The sequence below is a fragment of the Rhamphochromis longiceps genome, linkage group LG17, assembly GCF_057381845.1.
Source record: "Rhamphochromis longiceps isolate RC_006_pf linkage group LG17, R_longiceps_female_GT1.1, whole genome shotgun sequence".
NCBI classification, from domain to species: domain Eukaryota; kingdom Metazoa; phylum Chordata; class Actinopteri; order Cichliformes; family Cichlidae; genus Rhamphochromis; species Rhamphochromis longiceps.
Window position 1 is genome coordinate 20,478,497 of NC_140573.1, and position 21,597 is coordinate 20,500,093.

The 21,597-nt window shown below is 42.2% G+C and overlaps 1 protein-coding gene across 1 annotated transcript; it reads right to left on the reverse strand.

Annotated features, from left to right (window-relative positions):
* Nucleotides 1–902: 902 nt before the first annotated feature.
* Nucleotides 903–20,509, reverse strand: LOC146649637 (nuclear factor 7, ovary-like). The gene is made up of 5 exons (XM_085386022.1): nucleotides 19,959–20,509; nucleotides 9,016–9,102; nucleotides 6,218–6,376; nucleotides 5,908–6,137; nucleotides 903–5,727 (listed from the first exon to the last, which is right to left on the reverse strand). The coding sequence occupies exon 5, from the start codon at nucleotides 5,716–5,718 to the stop codon at nucleotides 4,042–4,044; it is 1,677 nt and encodes a 558-aa protein (XP_085242148.1). The 5' UTR covers nucleotides 5,719–5,727; nucleotides 5,908–6,137; nucleotides 6,218–6,376; nucleotides 9,016–9,102; nucleotides 19,959–20,509; the 3' UTR covers nucleotides 903–4,041.
* Between the last annotated feature and the right edge of the window lie 1,088 nt (nucleotides 20,510–21,597).

Here is a 21,597-nt window from a genome sequence, read left to right on the forward strand (position 1 = left end):
GACAAAAAACCTTCCAACAACCAATATTGTCAGAGAAAGGGTTAATGACAGTATTATAAGAAATTCTTCATGTAGCACTTAAAAAACCCAAACCAAACCAAAACAAACCAAAACTGCATAGTAAAAAAACCCACACAATTAAAGAAGCTTCTCGGATGAGAGGTGAAACGTCTTCAAGCAACTTAAAGAAGTCCAGACGCTTTTCTTTGCAAGCTCCTTTGACTGTCTGGAAGTAAGTTGATTTAACAGCACAATACGCTGCTGAACTACTTCCATTTTACTTCCATTTGCTGAGGCTCATGTACTGGTGACAAAGGAGAACGGTTGAGTTTCATCTCATAAAACTGATACCTCTTCACCTTTAGGGTGAAGTCGAAGGCTGTATCAGTAAACCACTCTGAAGTCACGCGTGCCAGTGACGGCCCAGCAAAATCTTTGAAAATGGGAAATAAACAAGAAAAATTAACACCTGATGAGAAATTTTTAGAAAAACAACAAGCCGGAGCAGGACTAATCCAAAAGAAAGGGAGAGGAATGCAAGAGGTAGAGGCAGGCCTACACACACACCAAACAGTGGCTTTAGCACTACATGCTGGAGGTGTGGAAAAGAGGGACATTTTGTATGTGACTGTAAGAAACAAAGAAGACAGTGACTCAGAATAGGATAGCAGCTCAGGTGAAGAGAGAAGTTCAGACCAGGAAGAATATAATAATAATAATAATAATAATAATAATAATAATAATATATATATATATATATATATATATATATATATATATATATATATATATATATATATATATATATATATATATATATATATAATATATATAATAATCCCTCACCAAGTGAAAATTAGAGATCAAAGTAGTTTAAAGTAGTTTAAAAAGGGTTGGAAACAGACCCGACTGAATAGATATAAATACAAGATGAATAAAGTAAAATAAACAAAAGGCTAAATTACATTAGAGCTTATCTTTAATGTATTCAAACTAATAATAGCAAGGATAACAACCTGTAAACTGGTATTAACAATGAAACATAGTTGGGATGAAGATCATGCCCAGAATGAATAGAATGAAAGAAAATACACGATTCACACAAACACATATTAAATGAAATAGAGAGATGCATAAGGTACATTAAGGCTGTGTCATTGTTCAGCCAAGGAAAGTTTGTGAAAAGGAAAATGTCTCCAGCTTGGGAAAGGGTGAAACTGCAGATCACCTGCAGCCGTTGGTGGATACAAAATAAAATATAAATAAAATATTGTAATATACCATTGCTGTTATATAAAAAGATAATAGCATTAATAACGAGATAATATTAATATGAAGGGGCACCTCAGTCAGTTATGATGTGAGGTGGATAACTATTAAAAGCAGTCTGCATTAAGCTTAAGGTTTGCTCAAATTCAGTACAATAATATATGAGATGAAGAAAATAAAGAAAGTACCTAAACTAAATAAGTGCATAGAGGCACTTGACCTGCTTGAAAACCTGTCATCCTAGATGAGACATTGCTGAAATATAGAGCACACTTATACAAACAACTAATAAGCTAAACCCTTTATATAACGGCTAACGCTACAAAATTGAGAAGCTGAATTAAATATGTGGTCACTGCTAAGCTGATGAGCAAGTAACACGTTTTTTAGAGCAGGAGCTGCATGAGAGCTCAAACATGCAGCTGTCTGTGAGCTCAGTTTTTTCCCCTCATATTTCTGATTTGCCTTTGGCAGCAGCTTTTTTTGCACCCTGACTCATGTGTGTAAAGCGTTTATGCCATCAGCAATTTGTTTTTTGTTTTGTTTTGTTTTTAAAAATAAGTACATTTGTGATCACACTTGTGGATCACAGTGACATATAATGATTAGGCATATGATTTACTAATGCAGATGAAGTTTATTCTAAAGTTCAAGGAGAACAAAGAAGAAAAGCATCTTCAGTTGTGTCTTGGCTATTGTTCTCTATGTAGTGTGCTGAGTTTTTGTTTTTTGTTTTTTTGTTTTTGACGTGTTGCTTGAGTGAGGAGTACTGTGACTTCTGAAGTAGCTCTCACCATGCGACCTTGATGATGATAAGTTCAGAGCCAGCTGAGAGCTGGGTTGTTTGCTTTGTTTTAGGTGACAAATCAGAAAAGTTAAATCTTAGTTTCTTGTCTTGAAAAAAAAAGGAAGGGGTTTTTGTGTTTCTCAGCAAAGAACAACTACAACTTCATTTTCTGTTTTTGAGAAAGGAGAATTTAAAATAATAATAATAATAATAATAATAATAATAATAATAAAGCAAACAAAGAGTGATGTTTTGTTTAAGTGGTGAAGAAAGCTAATACTGCAAAATACCGTCTAGTGCATGATCTGTGAGCAATAAATGAAATCACTGAAATGATGCCACCAGTAGTATCAAATCCCCACACTATACTGAATCAAGTCACTCCAAAAGAACAATGGTTCTCAGTGATAGACTTATCAAACCATCTACTCTAACGTAGATGACATTTTAGTGACTGGCCACACAGAGGAAGGGTCACTTGGCTGAGTTAAGGCCACAAGGTATCTTTAAATAAACTCTAATTATGGAGACCTGAAGTCACATGCTCAGGGCACATCCTCTCAGGTGAAGGCAGAAAGCTACTAAACAAAAGAAAAGAAGCCATACAAAATGCGCCACAGCCACAAACTAAGCATTTACATTCTTTCTAACTCCCAGTGAGCCTGAGTTATGACCCTTTCTCCCTGTTTTTCTACTTCCAACAAAGGTAGAGGTGAAGAATGTGTTCTGTTGTCTCTACTATCAGAAAACAGTGTAACACACTCACAGTAAGTCAGCAGTATAGGATAATACAAACCTATCTAATGAATCTAATGATTCTCACATTATTTTAACTCAGAAGTATGATGCAAACTAAAACTACATACTGATTACATAAGAAGTTTGATGTGGCCTACAGCAGTATCAGTACTCATTTTGATTACAGGTATAATGTAATATATAACAGCATAATAATCTCACAACTGCTACAAGCACATTTGCCTTTCTTAACACACGTGAGAGAAAGGCAGCTGTTAAGAAAATGCCCTTTTGTGGTGAGACAGGCCCTGCATGCAAGCGTACTAACACACATACATGCATGGAAGAACAGCTTACACTATAGCACACACTATAGATGCATCTGAACGCACACATACATATAAACATCCACATTCCAATGTAAGGAACAAACACCCACCGATGTATAAAATAAAGGCCAGGGCAGTCTCAGAGCTGCGAGTCTCTGAGCCCTCACTCTCATGTGGCTTCCCTTGCTAGCAAGAAAACCTGTGTGTTTCTCCTCTCTGATTCTCTGCTGAAGATGTCATGGTCCTGGGCCATGTTGGCCCAGTATTCTTAGTTTTCTTGTATGTTTGTATTTTGTTCCCTATTTAGGCCATGTTTCCTGAGTTGCCCTGTTGTGTTGTTCCCTAAGTGTTTTCCCTTCGTGGCTTTTACCCCCTGTGTGCCCCTCTGTGTATCTGTGAGCCCTCGTCTCTCCTTATGTTTTATTCCATGTTTTCCCCAGCCCGTTATGTCTGTGTTTTCCCCGCGCTCTCTCTCCTCCTGTCTGAACCTCTGTACTTCCTGTTTGACTCTGCCCGTCTCCCGTCAGTGTTATGTTCACCCCGCCCTGTCTCGTTATGGTTATCTGTGTCAGCTGTGTTCCCCGTGTGTTCCCACTTTCCTCGTTAACCCTCTGTGTATTTCTGTCTGTGTCTCCCTCTGTTCGGCGTCGCGTTCTCCCTCATGCTGTGTGTGGTTCTCCCCGTGTCTTCTGGTATATGTTACAATTAGCTTTTCCCAGTGTAGTTTAGTTTTGTATTGCTTTGGTATCACTGCTTTCGTTTGTCACCTGTCAGCAATAAAGCTGCATTTTGAGTTTATCCCCTGAGTCCGTGAGTTTGCATTTTGGGTCCTCATCCTGCCTGCCACACAGCGACCATGACAGAAGAAGTGTTTTAGAATACATCTCTTGACAAACAACATCAACAAAAAGAAAAAAATTAGTCCGATCTTTGCTGTTTGACAGGAGTGATGATTAGGGGGGCAGTGTTTGTGCCACTGTCACTACTACCAGGACTGAAAAATGGATAAAGTTTCTCTGTGAAGGTTTGGCCAGTATATGAGTGAAGAAGAACTGCAGCATTTACATCATAAAAGGAAACCAAACCCTCCTCATAATCCACAAAAACTCTCACCTTCTCTGGGTGATCATTCACAGAGAGAGGGACAGGATCGGCAGCAAGTGCAAAGTACTCATTTCTGTCCCTCAGACATATAGCCCAGTAGCCGTTCTCTGGGTTAAGTTTAATTTCTCCCTTCCTATTGACCGACCCTTTGGCCACTCCTAACGTCCACCCAGTCTTTCCTTTAACCTGGACGTCATAGTAAAGTCTTCCACAGGAGAAGCCTCGTGTCCCTAAAACAGAAATTGCAGGTTCAAATCTTTTTGAGCTGTCTGGCAGTTCCTTCCATTCATAATCACAATGAACTTGCTTCCCATCATTGGACAGGATGAGAGCAGGATGTGCCGTATTGGGATCCAAAGTAACATCCACCGCATTCTGCCGAATGTTGTTGAACTGAGCGTCCCGTATCATCTTCACCTCATTTTTGATGGTCTCTGTCAGCTCATCCACAGCTTTCACCAAAGCTGTCCTTGTGATTCCCTCGTATATTGCTGGACAGATGCTGACATCTGTCCAGTCTTTGGTGGGTGGAGCAGCATTCAGGGACGGGAAGCTCTGGAGGAAATGAAGACGGTCTTTAGAGCGTGAGAGTTCCTCCATCTCATCACGTCTCCTTGTCAGCTCAAAGGCCTCCTGCTCCAGCTCTGTGATATAAACTTTGGTCTGTTTCTCTGTCCTTTTCTGGTTCTCTTCAGTCATCTCGATTAGCTCTGCCTGAGCTCTTTCCAGAGACTTAATCAGAGCCGAGAAGACCCGAACACCATTTGCTGTCTCTCTGTCTGCAGCTTCTGTGCTGAGCTTTAAAGATTGTTTGAGCTCGTGGACTTTTCTTTGTCTCTCTTGGATCATGTGGAGAATTTTAGCCTCTGTTATCCCAAGTTGTGTTTTTTTTGCTTCATATTCCTCTTTCAGGGGAACTACCCGGTGAAATCTGTGATCTGCGTCCACACATGACTGACATATGATCATTTGTTCATTCTTGCAATAGAAGTCCAAAGGTTTGCCATGCTCAGCACACATCCTGTCTTCTTCTTTCTCCACAGAATTAAACAGCTTGTGAGATTTTAAGATGGACACTGTTTGATGAAAATGTAGATTAGCTACAAAGAAGAGTGTAAGAAAGGTTAAGCTAAGAATTATGAACAGGCAGGACTTCAGCGATGTCCGTTTAGGTGCAGCAGGAGCATCATAAGAACCTTTCTCTTGTATGGCATTGTGTTGTTCTGAGCTATCATCAGCTTTCTTTCCAACAGTTTTTCTAAACTGAACAGCCATCTCAGATATGAAAGTATTCACACCAAGCTTATATTTCCTATCCACCTGCTCTTTGCACATGGGACACTTGCGCTGGGAATTAAAATTTAAATGTTCCGTGATGCAGTCTTTGCAGAAGTTGTGTCCACATGGGAGTGTGACGGGATCCCTGAACACGTCCAGACAGATGCAGCACAAAAGCTGCTCTTCAGTCAGAAGATAGCTGGCAGCCGTCATGTTGATGATCTGCAGCCAAAAGAGAGAAAACGTAAAAGGATTGTGACCATGTAAACGTAACTTTCTCACGGAACACATTGTACTTCTCTGCTGTAGAAACTTACACAGCTTCCAGCAGCCACATTACAAACAGTGATTACTTCATCTTACAATCTGCCTTTATCTTATGGTAACTGAAATTGTACCGACCTTTTGTCACCGTCTGGCTGGCAGACCGTGGAGGTGTAGGGAAGGAGGACCCAGGCGCGGTGCTCTATGTACAAGCAGTGCCTTTATTTACAGTGATGGACAGACATGACAATAAATCCCGTGCTCTCCCGACTCCCATGACGTGTCGTCTTCCCAGTGCTAGTTCTCCTGTCTCCGCTTCTCCGTGATGAGCACCCCGTGCTCGCTGTCCTCTCGTCTCCCCGTAACTCCTGGGGACATAAGAGAGAGGAAGCCGTCAGACACACAATAATGCAGCAGACTCAAACTAGAAACTTGTCAAGAGACTAACGTGAAGCCACACAATGATCCAGCGTCGGAGAGAGTTCCACCACACTCTCAAGTAGCTCCTCCGACGAGGCCTGATCAGCTGCAGGTGTGTTACGGTCTTCAGGCGTGGCCAATCACCTGCCAGGGCCACACCCCCACCCACACCTACATACACACATATCTACACGCAGGGAGAACGAGGGACAGCAATACAAAATACAGACATTGTAATACTAGTCCATGACTGCTCAGGGTCCCTGGGTCGCTCAGACCCAGGACCCTGACACCTTTGCTGCATGTGTTTTAGTCCTCTGCTGTGCTGCCGTAAAGACGAAATTATATGCTGTCACTCTGGTATTTGGCACTACCATGGAACCTTTTCAGGCAAGTCTGCACACACCCACGATTGTGCAGTAAAAATGAGCAACCGCTAAATTATTTCAATTAATTGAGCTCACTTGCATAAGAGGACAAAGAGCACTTACTATGATCCCCCCTGTCCTTCCTCAGAAGGTTTATTCTTGGAATCTACTCAGTTTGCTTTACGTGATTTACACTATGTAATATTCCTGCATTACATGAATTCATCACAAAATTATCTTCTCTGAACTGGAGAGGATAACTGCTGAAAACAGCCCGAAGGTGTTGTCACACCTATAATTTCTTTATTCTGGTTACTCCAGTCCACTGATGTGTTTGTGAACTTCACAGATAAAACCAAGTGAACTCAAAGCAATGCATACTGCGTCACTACAAACCATGTGAGAATGTTCCTGTAAATTATCCCTCCGAGCTTTTTATAGACCAGCAATTATATTCCGTTCACACAAATTCAAGTTCTGACAAAATACATCTCAGCTATTAAACTTTCTCATGCAACATAATTTACTTTGGTCTACAAACTTATACAGCCTTTTTCATCTATGAGCTCTGTTTATTACAACAAAAGTGGTTATTTCATCATACCATTTTAGGGTAACCTAAACTATACTAGCCTGTGGTGTGTGTGTCTTAGGCTCCTCTGCTGTGCTGCTGGAAGAATGATAACTCTGTGTGTGCTGTCATTCTGTCTTGTTATGCAAATGCAAGTCCTTAGCTGTGTCCCAAAACATCGGCTGCATCCTTCGGAGGACCCGGCCTTCGCGGTCTACGTGGGCTGGGTCCTTCGAAGACCGAGAAGGCCGGAAGTGCGAGGCTTGTGAAATGGGACGGTCTGGCCTTCAGATTAATGTCACCAGCTGTTCCCGCCCTTACTGCTTTCTCCCCCTCGGTGAAATAATGGATATCATTGAAACTCTCTTATTTTTGTTAATCGAAGAGTTACAACAAATCAGCTGTCGCAGACGACTGATTTATCTCCGACTAAGAGATAACTGAGTTCAGGTACAGTGAAAATACATGTCTTCAGTTTTTTTCCCCATTGTTTATGTGTGTATTTGAAATCTGTTTACTAGCTAAATAAAACTCCGATGTAGAAGTGATTTTATTCGCTCTTTTATCTTTTATCAGTTAACCAGTGAATTTTAGTTAAGAATGATAATCAAAATAAAGTTTTGATACGTTTTTTTTAAAGAACAAGAGCAACATTCATAATAATGACAAGAATAAAACATTTTCCTTATTTTCCTTCACCAGGCGAGACCACAGTACTGCAGGATTAACCTGAGTGTCCCAGTCCTGGACAGGTCTTTTAATAGGCCTAGACACTAGGCCTGATTTTCGTCTGAGCAGGGAGTCTCTGAAAGTGCTGCTGAACCTCCTTAACCAGGATCGGCCACATGGTTGGGGTGCCACTATTGAGGTCCTTGTGTTTCTTTTCTGGCTGGCAAGTGGAGCATCCTACAGAGTTGTTTCCAGAGTGTTTGCTATTCCTCGCTCCACTGTTCACCGCATCGTTCACAGGGTCACAGAGGAGGTGGTGGCTATTCGCCATCAGGTTATCCATCTCCCTTGGACTCCTGAAGACCTAGATATTCTGTCTCATGGGTTTGCAGGGCTGGCAAGACACAGAGCCTTTTTAAAGGCTGCTGGTGCAATTGATGGCTGCCATGTCCGCATCAAGCCTCCCAGCGGCCCTGATGGTCAGTGCTACAGAAACAGGAAATTGTTCCCATCCATACTCCTGCAGGCAGTTTGTGACCATCAGAGCCGCTTCATCGATACATATGTGGGCTGGCCTGGGTCAGTGCATGACTCCATGTGCTACCCAACAGCCCACTGTACCGGCAGGCCATTTACCCTCCTCCAGGGCATTTCATCTTAGCAGATGGAGGGTACCCATGTCTCCAGCATCCACTTCCCCTCATCACTCCCACACAACATCTGCCTCAGTGTTGGTGACGCTATGGACCCGGAGGATGCACCTGAGGATGATGTGCAAGATGAGGGGGAGATGGGTTTGGAGGCAGTCAGTGGTGCTCCCTGGCGGGACCAGCTATCTGCTGAGGTGTCTGCCCTGGAGGAGCTACTCCAAGACCATGAATATTTTTAAACAGGCAAGTATTCTGTTAGTAGAGCATTTTTTAGATATTAGATCTTTATTAACAGGATTGTTTGCGTCTTTATGAATACATCTTAGTGACATGGCAGCCGTCAGTTACATCAGCCCTGCAAACCCAAGTGACAGATGATGCGGTGGACAGTGAAAACGAGCATCCCTAGACCTTATGGAGATCACCCTGTATGATGCTCCACTTGTTAGCTGGAAATACAAACCAACTTGCTTGTGGCACCTCCTCCATCTCTCTGGTCCTGGTCCAGCACATTCAACAGCACTGCCCGAGAAAAATAAATAAATAAATTGAATACAGCTGTACTTACTTTGTATTTCTTTTTTAGATTGTCCCATTTTTTTTCGCCTGCAAAGGGGTGACTTTACCCTGCAGCTCCATCTTCTCAAGAATGGCCCTAACAGACAGAAAATAATAGAGCGTATCAATCTTCTTAATTCCTGAACAGCATCCATAGCAAAATGTACACACTTCGGACTAAAAGACAGATTAAGCTCTCTCCCTTATGCCTAACAGATTAAAAGCGGCATATTGTTGCGGTACCTCCAACCCACAGTGGTTTTTCAATTCAATTCAATTCAATTCAATTCAATTCAATTCAATTTTATTTATATAGCGCCAAATCACAACAAAAGTCGCCTCAAGGCGCTTCATAGATACAGAGAAAAACCCAACAATCATATGACCCCCTATGAGCAAGCACTTTGGCGGAAAAACTCTCGTTTAACAGGAAGAAACCTCCGGCAGAACCAGGCTCAGGGAGGGGCGGCCATCTGCTGCGACCGGTTGGGGTGAGAGAAGGAAGACAGGATAAAAGACATGCTGTGGAAGAGGGAAAGAGGTTAATAACAGATATGATTCAATGCAGAGAGGTCTATTAATACATAGTGAGTGAGAAAGGTGACTGGAAAGGAAAAACTAAATGCATCATGGGAATCCCCCGGCAGCCTACGTCTATTGCAGCATAACAAAGGGAGGATTCAGGGTCACCTAGCCCAGCCCTAACTATATGCTTTAGCAAAAAGGAAAGTTTTAAGCCTAATTTTAAAAGTAGAGATAGTGTCTGTCTCCCGAATCCAAACTGGAAGCTGGTTCCACAGAAGAGGGGCCTGAAAACTGAAGGCTCTCCCTCCCATTCTACTTTTAAATACTCTAGGAACAACAAGTAGGCCTGCAGTGCAAGAGTGAAGTGGTCGAATAGGGTGATATGGTACTACAAGGTCATTAATATAAGATGGGGCCTGATTATTTAAGACCTTGTATGTGAGGAGCAGGATTTTGAATTCAATTCTGGATTTAACAGGAAGCCAATGAAGGGAAGCCAAAACAGGAGAAATATGCTCTCTCTTTCTAGTCCCTGTCAGTACTCTTGCTGCAGCATTTTGGATTAGCTTAAGGCTTTTCAGTGAGCTTTTTGGACATCCTGATAATAATGAATTACAGTAGTCCAGCCTGGAAGTAATAAAAGCATGAACTAGTTTTTCAGCGTCACTCTGAGACAGGATATTTCTAATTTTAGAGATGTTGCGCAAATGGAAGAACGCAGTCTTACATATTTGTTTAATATGTGCGTTGAAGGACATATCCTGGTCAAAAATGACTCCAAGGTTCCTCACAGCGTTACTGGAGGCCAAGGTAATGCCATCCAGGGTAAGAATCTGGTTAGATACCATATTTCTAAGATTTTCAGGGCCGAGTACAATAACCTCAGTTTTATCTGAATTAAGAAGCAGAAAGTTAGCGGCCATCCAGGTCTTTATGTCTTTAAGACATTCCTGCAGTTTAACTAATTGGTGTGTGTTATCTGGCTTCATGGACAGATAGAGCTGGGTGTCATCTGCATAGCAGTGAAAATGTATGCTATGTCTTCTAATGATGCTGCCTAAGGGAAGCTTATGTATAATGTAAACAGAATTGGTCCTAGCACTGAACCCTGTGGAACACCATAATTAACCTCAGTGTGTGAAGAGGACTCTCCATTTACATGCACAAATTGGAGTCTATTAGATAGATATGATACAAACCACTGCAGTGCAGTACCTGTAATACCTACAGCATGTTCTAATCGCTCTAATAGAATATTATGGTCAACAGTATCGAATGCTGCACTGAGGTCTAGCAGGACAAGGACAGAGATGAGTCCACTGTCAGAGGCCATAAGAAGGTCATTTGTAACCTTCACTAAAGCTGTTTCTGTGCTGTGATGAACTCTGAAACCTGACTGAAACTCTTCAAATAAACCATTCCTCTGCAGATGATCTGTTAGCTGTTTGACAACTACTCTTTCAAGGATTTTTGAAATGAAAGGAAGGTTGGAGATTGGCCTATAATTAGCTAAGACTGCTGGGTCTAGAGATGGCTTTTTGAGTAAAGGTTTAACTACAGCTAGCTTGAAGGCCTGTGGTACATAGCCGATTATTAGAGATAGGTTGATCATATTTAAGATTTTTGGAACCGGTAAACAGTTGCTCATTGTCGCTCCGGAGTTTAATGAAATTGGTCGTCTGCTCTTTGCTCCCTAAAACATGACAGGACATTGGAGTATAATCACCATCTCACACTTCTGTTTAATGGGTTTTCTGTTTGAAGTTTATTCAGCAATGTGAAAACTACTATAACTTTAATCTCAGCCAAACTGATTTACAGAGGAACAAATAAAATTGTTAAAAAACAAACAAACATTAAGATTTATAAGTTATCTAAGTGACTTATATATATCATGCTTAACCCGAGTAGTGAAAGATAGCGCAGGGTCGGAAAACTTACAACTGTACAATCGTAAGTTTAACGACTGTAAAAAATTACTTCCATTGAACTGCCTTGTTAACTACTTTAAGAAACATCTTAACATTTGTATTGCTACTTCAAATACAACTTACATTTAAAAATGTAGTTGTCCTCGACCGCCATTTCTACCGTCTCCGTAACTGCCACCATTGCTGAAAACTGGAGTTTGGGGTGCACACACCCACGATTGTACCATTTAACTGAGAACACTTCCACTAAATTCTGTAATTCACTTCAGCTCATTTGATAATACATTCAGGGGATTTACTATGTTTTTTCCATATTCTAGTGCCATATTTCTTTGATTTATCACCCGAAATTAAAAATGAATTTATCATAAAATTAAAGATACATGTTTCTTCCTTTTGTGGCGTAGGATAGCCCATAGAGTCGGCCGGTGGACGCTGTTAAAAGCCTTCTCGAAGTCAATGAAATCAGTCGATAATGAGATTCACTTGCTGTTTCCGTAGCAGTTGGAGTTTTTACAGGGTGGGGTTGTTAGCCCCACGCCCAACCCTCCTCCTCCGCTACCCTGCACTGAACTTGAAAGCTGTCAGATCTGAAGCCACTTCATGTATTGAGTTTGTGTGTTCAGGATAGTTTTTCCATTGTTGATTTAGTTAGTGTTGATCCACCTGACTTCTTAAAATGTCATAGTGCCATTATGGGAAGAGGACGAAAACTGTTCCTGTCATAAAGACAAAGATGCATGTTTGATTATTTTTCTTTCTTTTCTGCTTTTGCATTTTGCTTATGTGAACTTGCTGCATTCAAAAGCATTCTGATCATGTGCCAGTAAAACCAAAACAAAACTGCCTCACCTCTTCCTTGAAAGCCAAGCCACAAACCACAGCCTGCTGGCACAGGTGGATTTACAAACTGATGTTGAACTACATGTTTTGCTCATGGGGTGACTTGGGAACTGAAAATACAAGCATGTGTGTAACCTGGGTGTAACCTAAGCAGGGTGTGGCTGTAAGAGGTAGAGGTGAGAATGAATGAGGGAGTGGCACCTTTAAATGGTCACTTTGTGATGACTGTGAGGTTTCAATAAAGAAAGCAGATAAAAACAGGTGTGTCAGGTAACTGATGTGAGTAAAAAAAAAAGCCACCTATGCACAGGTAATGAATGGAAGAGTACATGAGCAAATTACCAGGAGTAATAGTAGACAGGTAATGAGACGCATACAAGTAACTATGGGTTGCACATGAACTCCATCTTCTAAAAATAGCTCACTAACAAATGAAGCTAGAATGCTGTGGAGACAGCAAAAACATCCCGAGATGGCAACATCATGTAGAATCATGTAGATTGTGCAGAGTATGGCAGCCTCATCGCAAGCTCCCTCAAACAACAGTTGTTTGTGTTTAATTCTACTTTTACTACATGTCATGTCGTTTTGTGTACGATCACCAAAATTTACTGAGCATAAGAGCTGGACTTTATCATTTTCTTGTTCTAGTTTGACTACACAGATCCTCCGTTTGTGACAAAGTACAAAACAAAGTAGGCATGTTTACCCACCATTATTTTTAGTCTTCATTGATTGATAACCATAGCCTTAGCAAAACTTTTTTTTTGTTTAAACCTGTAATTGACTTTAATTCCAATACATATCTCAAGTTAATATCTGTCTCACATTACACATATATCACAAAGAAAAGTATGTATGTATGTTGTGATGACCACAGAGTTTGTGAATTTGAATGTCACTTTATATATAGGACTAGTATAGCTCAAACGTCTACCACCAAATGTCTAGAATACACTTTATGGACAAAAGTGTTGGGCCACACTTCTTAATCTTGAAATTTTAGCGTTTTCAGTCCATTTGCCACAGGCATATGAAAATCAAGCCCCAAGCACTGTAGTAAATCTTTGCAATCTGAAAGAATGGGTCACCCTAGCTAGCTCAATATATTTGCGGGTTTTACTGTAGTAGAAGGCCACCGCTGTAACAACTCAGTTTGTGAAAAAACAATCAACTATAAATTTTGTTCTTGCAAAATGAAACCTTTTTAGTAACCACAGCAAATTTACCAACATCAACAGTAACTGCAAAGCTCCAAACCTTCTCTGGGACCTTCTCTGGAACTAACATTGGCATGACCAACTTTAAAAGTTAGGCGTACTGGCACAAAAGTTAGGCGCACACAAATTTTATAATAATTTATATAATATAATGTGTTTTTCTGGATACACTGTGCTTTTTCAGCATTCAAAGATTGATGACACCGTGTCAGAGCACTGGCTATGAATTTCAGAAGGATCAGGCCTTAACTTAACAGAAAAGTTAGCAATAGTTCTTTTCCTATTACAGCTACAACCACTTCTGTTGTGTCTAGGCTGCTCACTAGGCTGGGTATCATCACTGATTTCTATAATCCATTCGATTCCGGTTTTCAAAGTCCCGATTCGATTCAACTTTGTCACGATCTGGTTACAGGGACTCAAACGCAGAGCGGTTAGGTGTCTCCAAGGTGTAGTTTATTTACAGCGCCAGTGCAATATATGTACGGTGAAGGGATCCAAAACTCCAGGGAATCACAGGGTAGCTCTCTCACACTCGCTCACGTCTTCTTTGCTCACACTCACACACGTTCACACGGCAGGGAGGTCGCAGGGGGGGAGATCTGAGGCAGAAGAGAAGGAAAGTCACCAACCAATCACAAATCACGAATCACGAATTATGAAGCACAAGTCCACAGGAGCTGTGAGAACACTAAGGTCAGTAGTACAATCATCCAGCGACGAGAGGATCTGTGTTCCAGCCTCAACTTCCGGCTTGAGTGAACGCTAGCGCGTCTGGCTGCCGCTACTCACCGGTTCATTTTTTGATTATTTGGATTTATTTGGATTAATTGGATTATTTGGATTAATTGGATTTATTTGGATTAATTGGATTATTTGGATTCAGATTTGAATGAACAGGGACATTCACACTCAGGACCAGATCGATCTCTGCCAGGGATTGAATTGCAACGCTTGTCCTCAACTTCTGTTATTTCAGCTGAATGTGTTCTCACGTCTTCTTCTCAGTGAGCGGCACTAGCTTAACTGTTTGAGCTATTTTAGCCTACCTGTTCGTTGCTCCGGCCGGCTCGGCTCCTTTTCCTCCACACAATCGAAGATGCGGACCAAGATGTTCCTGAGCTGGTCGGCACTATTTTGGATTCTCCTGACGCTCGTCTACCATCCTACGGCTGGACTGCTCCGCTATACAGCCGCTGAGCTCCTGCGCCTTCGCGGGCAGCTATCGCTCCCGTCGCCGGCGGAGCTCCACTACCACCCGGGCATCACTTTCCAGCCTCGCCGGAGATACATCCAGCCCACCTGCCTAGGGTGCCCACCGCGATTAGCAAAAGAGAAGATACTCCACTCAACTTCGGTCTTCTAAACATTCGTTCATTGACAAGTAAGGGACCTCTCATCCAAGACCTCCTATCTGACCGTAAGTTTGACTTTTTCTGCTTAACTGAAACCTGGCAACAACCTGATGACTTTTCTCAGCTAAACGAATCTGCTCCTCTGGGCTTTGTTTACTTTTCTAAACCCCGCTGCTCAGGTCGTGGGGGTGGTCTCGCAATCCTTTTTCGCCAGCACTTGAAAGTCCTGCCAGTTAACGTTGATACCTTTAGTTCTCTAGAGGTCCTTGCATGTGAGCTGACTGGACCCATTCCCACTATCATAGCTACTGTATACTGCCCCCCCAAACCTAACCCTGTCTTCCTCAGTGACTTTGCTAATCTACTAACCCATCTTTCATCTCTCTCCCCAAATGTGATCTTGGTGGGAGATTTCAACATTCACTTGGACAATAATGACCTTCTGCTCACCAGAGACTTTTCCTCCTGTCTCGAAGGCTCTGAATTTAAACAATTTATCGACTTTCCCACTCACTCTAAAGGACACACCCTGGACTTGGTCTGCTGTTCTGGTCTTACTCCCTCGAATCTTTCTGCTACTGAAATCCCCATAACTGACCACTTCCTCCTTTCATTTAACCTCACTCTCTGCTGCTCTTCTACCAAGCCAACCCGTCTCATCTCGTTCCGCAACATCAAGAACATTGATATGGACATTCTCACTACCAGTTTGGACAATGTTCAGATTCCGGACTTCTATTCTACTCCTGATGATTTGTTGTTATATTATAATAATTGTCTACGCACTGTCCTTGATTCACTGGCTCCTGTAAAAACCCACTCTGTTTCCTTCGCTCGCTCTGCTCCCTGGTTTACCTCTGACCTCCGAGCTCTGAAGGCCAAAGCTCGGCAGCTAGAGTGTAAATATAAGAAATATGGTTTAACTGTTGATTCAGAAATCTATAAATACCACGTACTTCAGTATAAAGACTCCATTAACAAGGCCAAACAAAGCTTCTACTCTGGTATTATCAGTTCTTATGAGGGTAATGCAAGGACTCTGTTTTCAGTTTTCAACAAGCTAATTCAACCCCCCAACGCTTTACCACCGCACTTCTATTCCTCTGAAACATGCAACTCCTTGATGCTGTTCTGGACTACGAAAATCAATAACATCCACCAGCAACTCAGATCAAATGTTGTGTCTACGCCCTCTCCAGAACCTCTTCTCCTTTTTGAGCCATTTTCCACTTTTCATCTTCCTGATTTATCTGATATTTCCGAGTTAATATGTAAATCAAAGCCTGCCACATGCCATCTTGACCCCATGCCCACGGGGCTTGTGAAATCCTGCCTCTCTTCTTTACTCCCACTCATTTCTGCTATCATTCACTCTTCTCTCACCACCGGTATCGTTCCCTCCTTATTGAAGACTGCTCTAGTCACTCCTATACTGAAAAAACCTTCCTTAGATCCTAACAACTTTAACAACCTTTGTCCGATTTCCAATCTACCCTTCATTTCTAAGATACTCGAAAAAGTGGTTGCAGCTCAACTTCATTTACACCTGGTTAATAATAACATCTACGAGAGATTTAAATCTTGTTTTCGCTCATGTCACAGTACCAAAACTGCTCTACTTAAAGTCACTAACGATCTTCTAATCGGAGCTGACTCTGGTCTTCTCACCATTCTCGTCCTTTTAGATCTGAGCTCAGCCTTTGACACCATTTCTCACTCTGTCCTTCTAAGCAGACTTTCCTCTCTCGGCATCTCTGACACACCCCTCGTCTGGTTTCAATCATATCTCCTCGACCGCTCCCAGTTTATTCAACTAAGATCATTCCGCTCTCGTCTATTCCCCGTCACCTCTGGTGTACCCCAAGGCTCAGTTTTAGGCCCTCTTCTCTTTATAATATACATCCTCCCTCTAGGTACCATCTTCCGCAAATTTGAATTTCAGTTTCACTGTTTTGCTGATGACACCCAGTTATATCTCTCTTGCAAACCTGATTCCTCCCTCCCACCTTCTTCCCTTACAGAATGTCTATCCGAGTTAAAATCCTGGTTTACCTCTAATTTTCTAAAGCTCAATGAGGATAAAACTGAGATCCTCCTTATTGGCACCAAATCCAACCTTTTGAAGGCAAACCATTTCTCACTCACCATCGATAACTCCACAGTTTTCCCTTCTCCTCAGGTTAAGAGCCTTGGTGTCATCCTAGACAGTTCACTTTCCTATAAATCTCACATCAATAATCTCACCCGTTCTGCCTACTTCCATCTACGTAACATTAACAGATTGCTTCCTTCTCTTTCCACCCAGTCTACGTCCATTCTTGTACATAGTCTTGTTACCTCCCGTATTGACTACTGCAGTTCTCTTCTGCATGGTCTCCCCCAAAAATCCCTCCATAAGCTTCAACTGGTTCAGAACTCTGCTGCTCGCATTATCACCAGAACCCCCTCCTACCAGCACATCACCCCTGTTCTTCAGGAACTTCACTGGCTCCCTGTGAAATTCCGGATAATTTTCAAACTTCTTCTGCTCACCTTCAAGGCCATTTATAACCTCGCTCCTTCTTACCTTTCTGACCTGTTAACCACCACTTGTTCTGCCCGTTCACTCCGTTCTTCTTCTTCTATCCAGCTTACTGTACCTTCCTTCCGCCTCACCACCATGGGAAGCAGAGCTTTCAGCTGCTCTGCTCCCAGGCTGTGGAACTCTCTGCCCCCTGAAATAAGAAATATTGATTCTCTCCCCCAGTTTAAATCCCAACTCAAAACTCATCTGTTCAAATCTGCATATTCACTGTGAATCCACTGTTTGTTCATTTTATCTTGTGCTTGTATTTTATTGTTCTTATTCTCCCATTGTTTTACTAAGTGTTTTATTCTATTGTAAAGTGTCCTTGGGTGACTTGAAAGGCGCTCATAAATAAAATGTATTATTATTATTATTATTATTATTATTATTATTATTATTATTAAATAGTGCTCCCGGTGATGACAGGTGATTGTTGTCAGGTGTGTGTGTGGGCCAAGGGCGGGAGCCCACAGTGAGCTCCGCCCAGGCAGAGAGGGAGAGAACAGAAACAGCAAATGTAGCCTTGTGGGGCCGACCGGGCAGGCACGGAGACCATGACAAACTTAGCCTCAGACAGTCAGAAATATTATAATTCTGATCACTTATCAGTACTGACTTCATCAGAATTGTGAACATCACAGCAGATGCCTTTGTGTGAAAGTAACTGAGAATAAAACAGAAAAACATGAAGGAGATTTTCCTGGTCTGGCTTTTTATAGCAGATAACCTTAAAAATATTCTACAATGTTCTGCATATAAAGTTTAAATTTCTTCAGTATTGAACAACAGAAAAAATAGGCTTTCTTGTCCGAGGTCATTTAAGTGAAAAAAAGAAAAGAAAAAGACAGCAGCCGACAGCGCTGTAAACAATGGTAGACTGGTAGGTAATAAGCGAATGAATAATACAGAAAACAGAGATTGGAGACGGGAAACTGTTCTTGAAATACAGAGAGAGATAGAGAGAGAGAGCTAGCTGTGCATGGAGTGTGATTTTAATAGTCGTGGAAGCAAAACAGCAAAATTCATCACGATATTGATCAAATGTGAAGCGCAGTTTGCTGCTTCTTTTGCTGCTGGCTTGGTGAATTTTGGTTGGAGAGAGACAAAACCTGCAGCTCAGAATCAGCGCAAAAAGACGTAATCACAGCGCGTACCGGACGCATCAGAATCGCTCTACGGACCGTCGGGTGAGAAAGCTGAGAAAGACAAAGTTGAATCTGATGCGTCGGGTCCGTTCTGTGTTTACGTGTTTGTGTGGAATCCGTCTACCTGCTCTCATTTGCTGTTTGATTGTTGTTGAAATGGTTTTGTGAGCTTTAATCTGAGAATCTGGCGTTTCTGGCAAAACACAGTTATATTTGAAAGTCGATTCAGGATTTACAGTAATTAATTGATATCGCTTTATTCAAGCTACTCACCTCCCACTTCCACCTGCACTTTCAACTGGACCACGGCCAATCAGAGAGGTCCCGCCCCTGACTATCTCTGATTGGTTTAGTCCACAATAGGGGCAAAATGTGTGTCTGTTGTTGACCACAGGGAAGGTTGCCGATTTTTTTTTTTGCTACCCAAACATTTGGTCGCACAGGTGCAACCAAATATTATTTTTTAGTCGCACCACTGAAAAATTTGGTCGCATTTGCGACCAAATTGGTCGCACTCTAGAGCCCTGACATGGCCCAAGAACGTGGTCTCTCTCACCAACAGCCGGCATTTCGCGGGGTTGAGCCGCAGCCCAGCTCGTCGGATGGCACTCAAGACCTCGCTCAGGTGAGACAGTGCACTGTCGAAGTCGCCACCGTGCACCAACAGGTCATCCAGGTACACAACGCAGCGGCTACAAGGGATATCCACAAGCACCCTCTCCATCAGTCTCTCAAACGTCGCTGGTGCATTGCAGAGCCCAAATGGCATGACTCTGAACTGCCACAGCCCCTGTCCAATGGTGAATGCAGTCTTAGGCCTTGCGTGTGGGGCTCGCTCCACCTGTCAGTAACTGCTGCGTAGGTCGAGGGAGCTGAACCAACTGGAGCCGGTAACGTAATCTAGGGCCTCATCGATCCGCAGCAGCGGGTACAAGTCCTTCTTGGTGACTGCATTGAGACGGTGAAAGTCCATGCAGAACCTCGGGCTGCCATCCTTCTTCCCCACCAGAACCACAGTGTTTGCCCAGCTTAATGCAGACTGTTTAAACTAAACAAGCTGCTTTTTCACATATTAAACCCTGTCACCCGCAGTATTGCTTTCTGTTTCAACAGTTAAAGCAGTAGAGACGAACTGTTTGCATGTGCGTTGAACTCTAGCTTGCTTAACCAGGCTAGCTGTTAACTTATAGCTCACGCTAGCAACCAGCGAGCAGTTAAAAAGACAGCTGAAGCTGCACAAAACACCCACAAACTTATCTCACTACAACGTAGCGCCGAAAATATGACTCGCAGCTCGAGCTCGACACAGCTGCTGTAACATAAGCATCCAGCTAACCACAGCTAAAAAGATATTTAGAGAAAACTTACCGTTTCCTCAGGTTACACGAGTTGAGTTGTTTCACGCTGAAAAGTTGGTTTGTTTTGGCTCTCACTGAAGACACCGACACTGAAGACATAGCTGTTCTTTTGTACTGCTTTTAAGCGAAACATTCTTTGTATGTGAGGAAAATGCTGTTCATCCTCTTCAGCATTAGCATAGACTCTGCCATGTTTTCATGTTTCTTCTTTCCGCTTCCGCCGTGTGTCCGCTACTTTGAAACTCTTGGGCCGCTCTGCCCGCCACAGTTTCAAACTGGTCATGTGACTGCATGGCCACATCTCATTGGTAAAAAAGTTACCGGAAACTCCACTGGCGGCATGTTATCTAATGTGTTAAACTAATTATTTTTTTAAAAGTAACGAGTCGAATTTTGCAAATGTAGCAGAGTAAAAGTACCGTTTCTTCTTCACAAATGTACTCAAGTAAAAGTAAAAAGTATCGTGGAAAAAAGGTACTTTAAAAGTACATTTTTTTCAAAAACGTACTCGTGTAAATGTAACGGAGTAAATGTAACTCGTTACTACTGTTGAAATCTCCCAATTCTTTTAATCTTTGGGCTGAAGGAAGGACAATACTCGGTGTATAAATGCTCAATCAACAATCATTTATTTCCATACAATTCAACAATCAGAGCATTACAGCGTCCGGATGGGAGAGATGCTTGCAGAGGGTCAACAGCATGTCTCAAAATGGTAGCAACTTTCACAGACTTTTATAGCTAGTAACAGCCCCCCTCCTTGTCATAAAAGCTGCATCTTCACATGTTTTTCTAATTCTTAGCGAGCCTGGCTCCTGACCTTGCCTCCCTGTCTTTCTGTGTGAAGTAGGAAGGGGGGTAAGGAATGTGGTTTTATCTCTCCTGCCCAGACACCTAGTCCCCTTCTTACAGCCTTCTTCACATGATTCAGCAATAAAACATTTCAAGAAAACAGTGTAAGACATTCACAGCTGATCAAGGATACAGAGTAATGCACACTTTATCTAATGAACTACAAAATGATTATGTTTCTTTTATTCAAGAGTATAATAAAGACTAAACTACATACATAGCACACCATCAGAACTAAAGGATAATATATGGCCTACATCTGTTAACCTAATTTACTACATTGACTACTGGTCATAAAATGGCATATGTTTAACTACTAGTCTCAACAATCCCCCTTTGATCTCTTTTCTCCAAAGAGATCACTTACAACACGCATTCCAGGGTCACAAGGTCCACGTCTCTCCACTCCTCAGGCTCATCCTTTAACAGAGGCATCATGACCCCCCGGCCCTCCGGCCCTGAGGCTACGGCCCTGTCAATAAGACGAACTACTAGTGCTCTGAGGCAAGGGACCAAACAACAACCACATGTGGTTAAGATTGCATCGAAAACAGACAGTGAGACCATGATTGACATAACAAAACCTTTCCATTGCCCAAAAACAGAAGTCATCCATTCCTCCAGCAGATTTTCAATACCTGAATGTTCATGCATATTATGGGCCAGAGTTCGTAGCCCCTCCAGTGCTCGAGTTACAGAGCCATCCGGAGCAGTATTGTTGGGAATAAAAGTACAACACATTTGTCCAAACATTTCACAAACCCCTCCTTTTTCAGCAAGAACCATATCCAGCGCCA

Coding starts and splice junctions, on each gene's coding strand:
- LOC146649637 (XM_085386022.1), bottom strand. CDS start 5,718: ATGACGGCTGCCAGCTATCTTCTGACTGAAGAGCAGCTTTTGTGCTGC.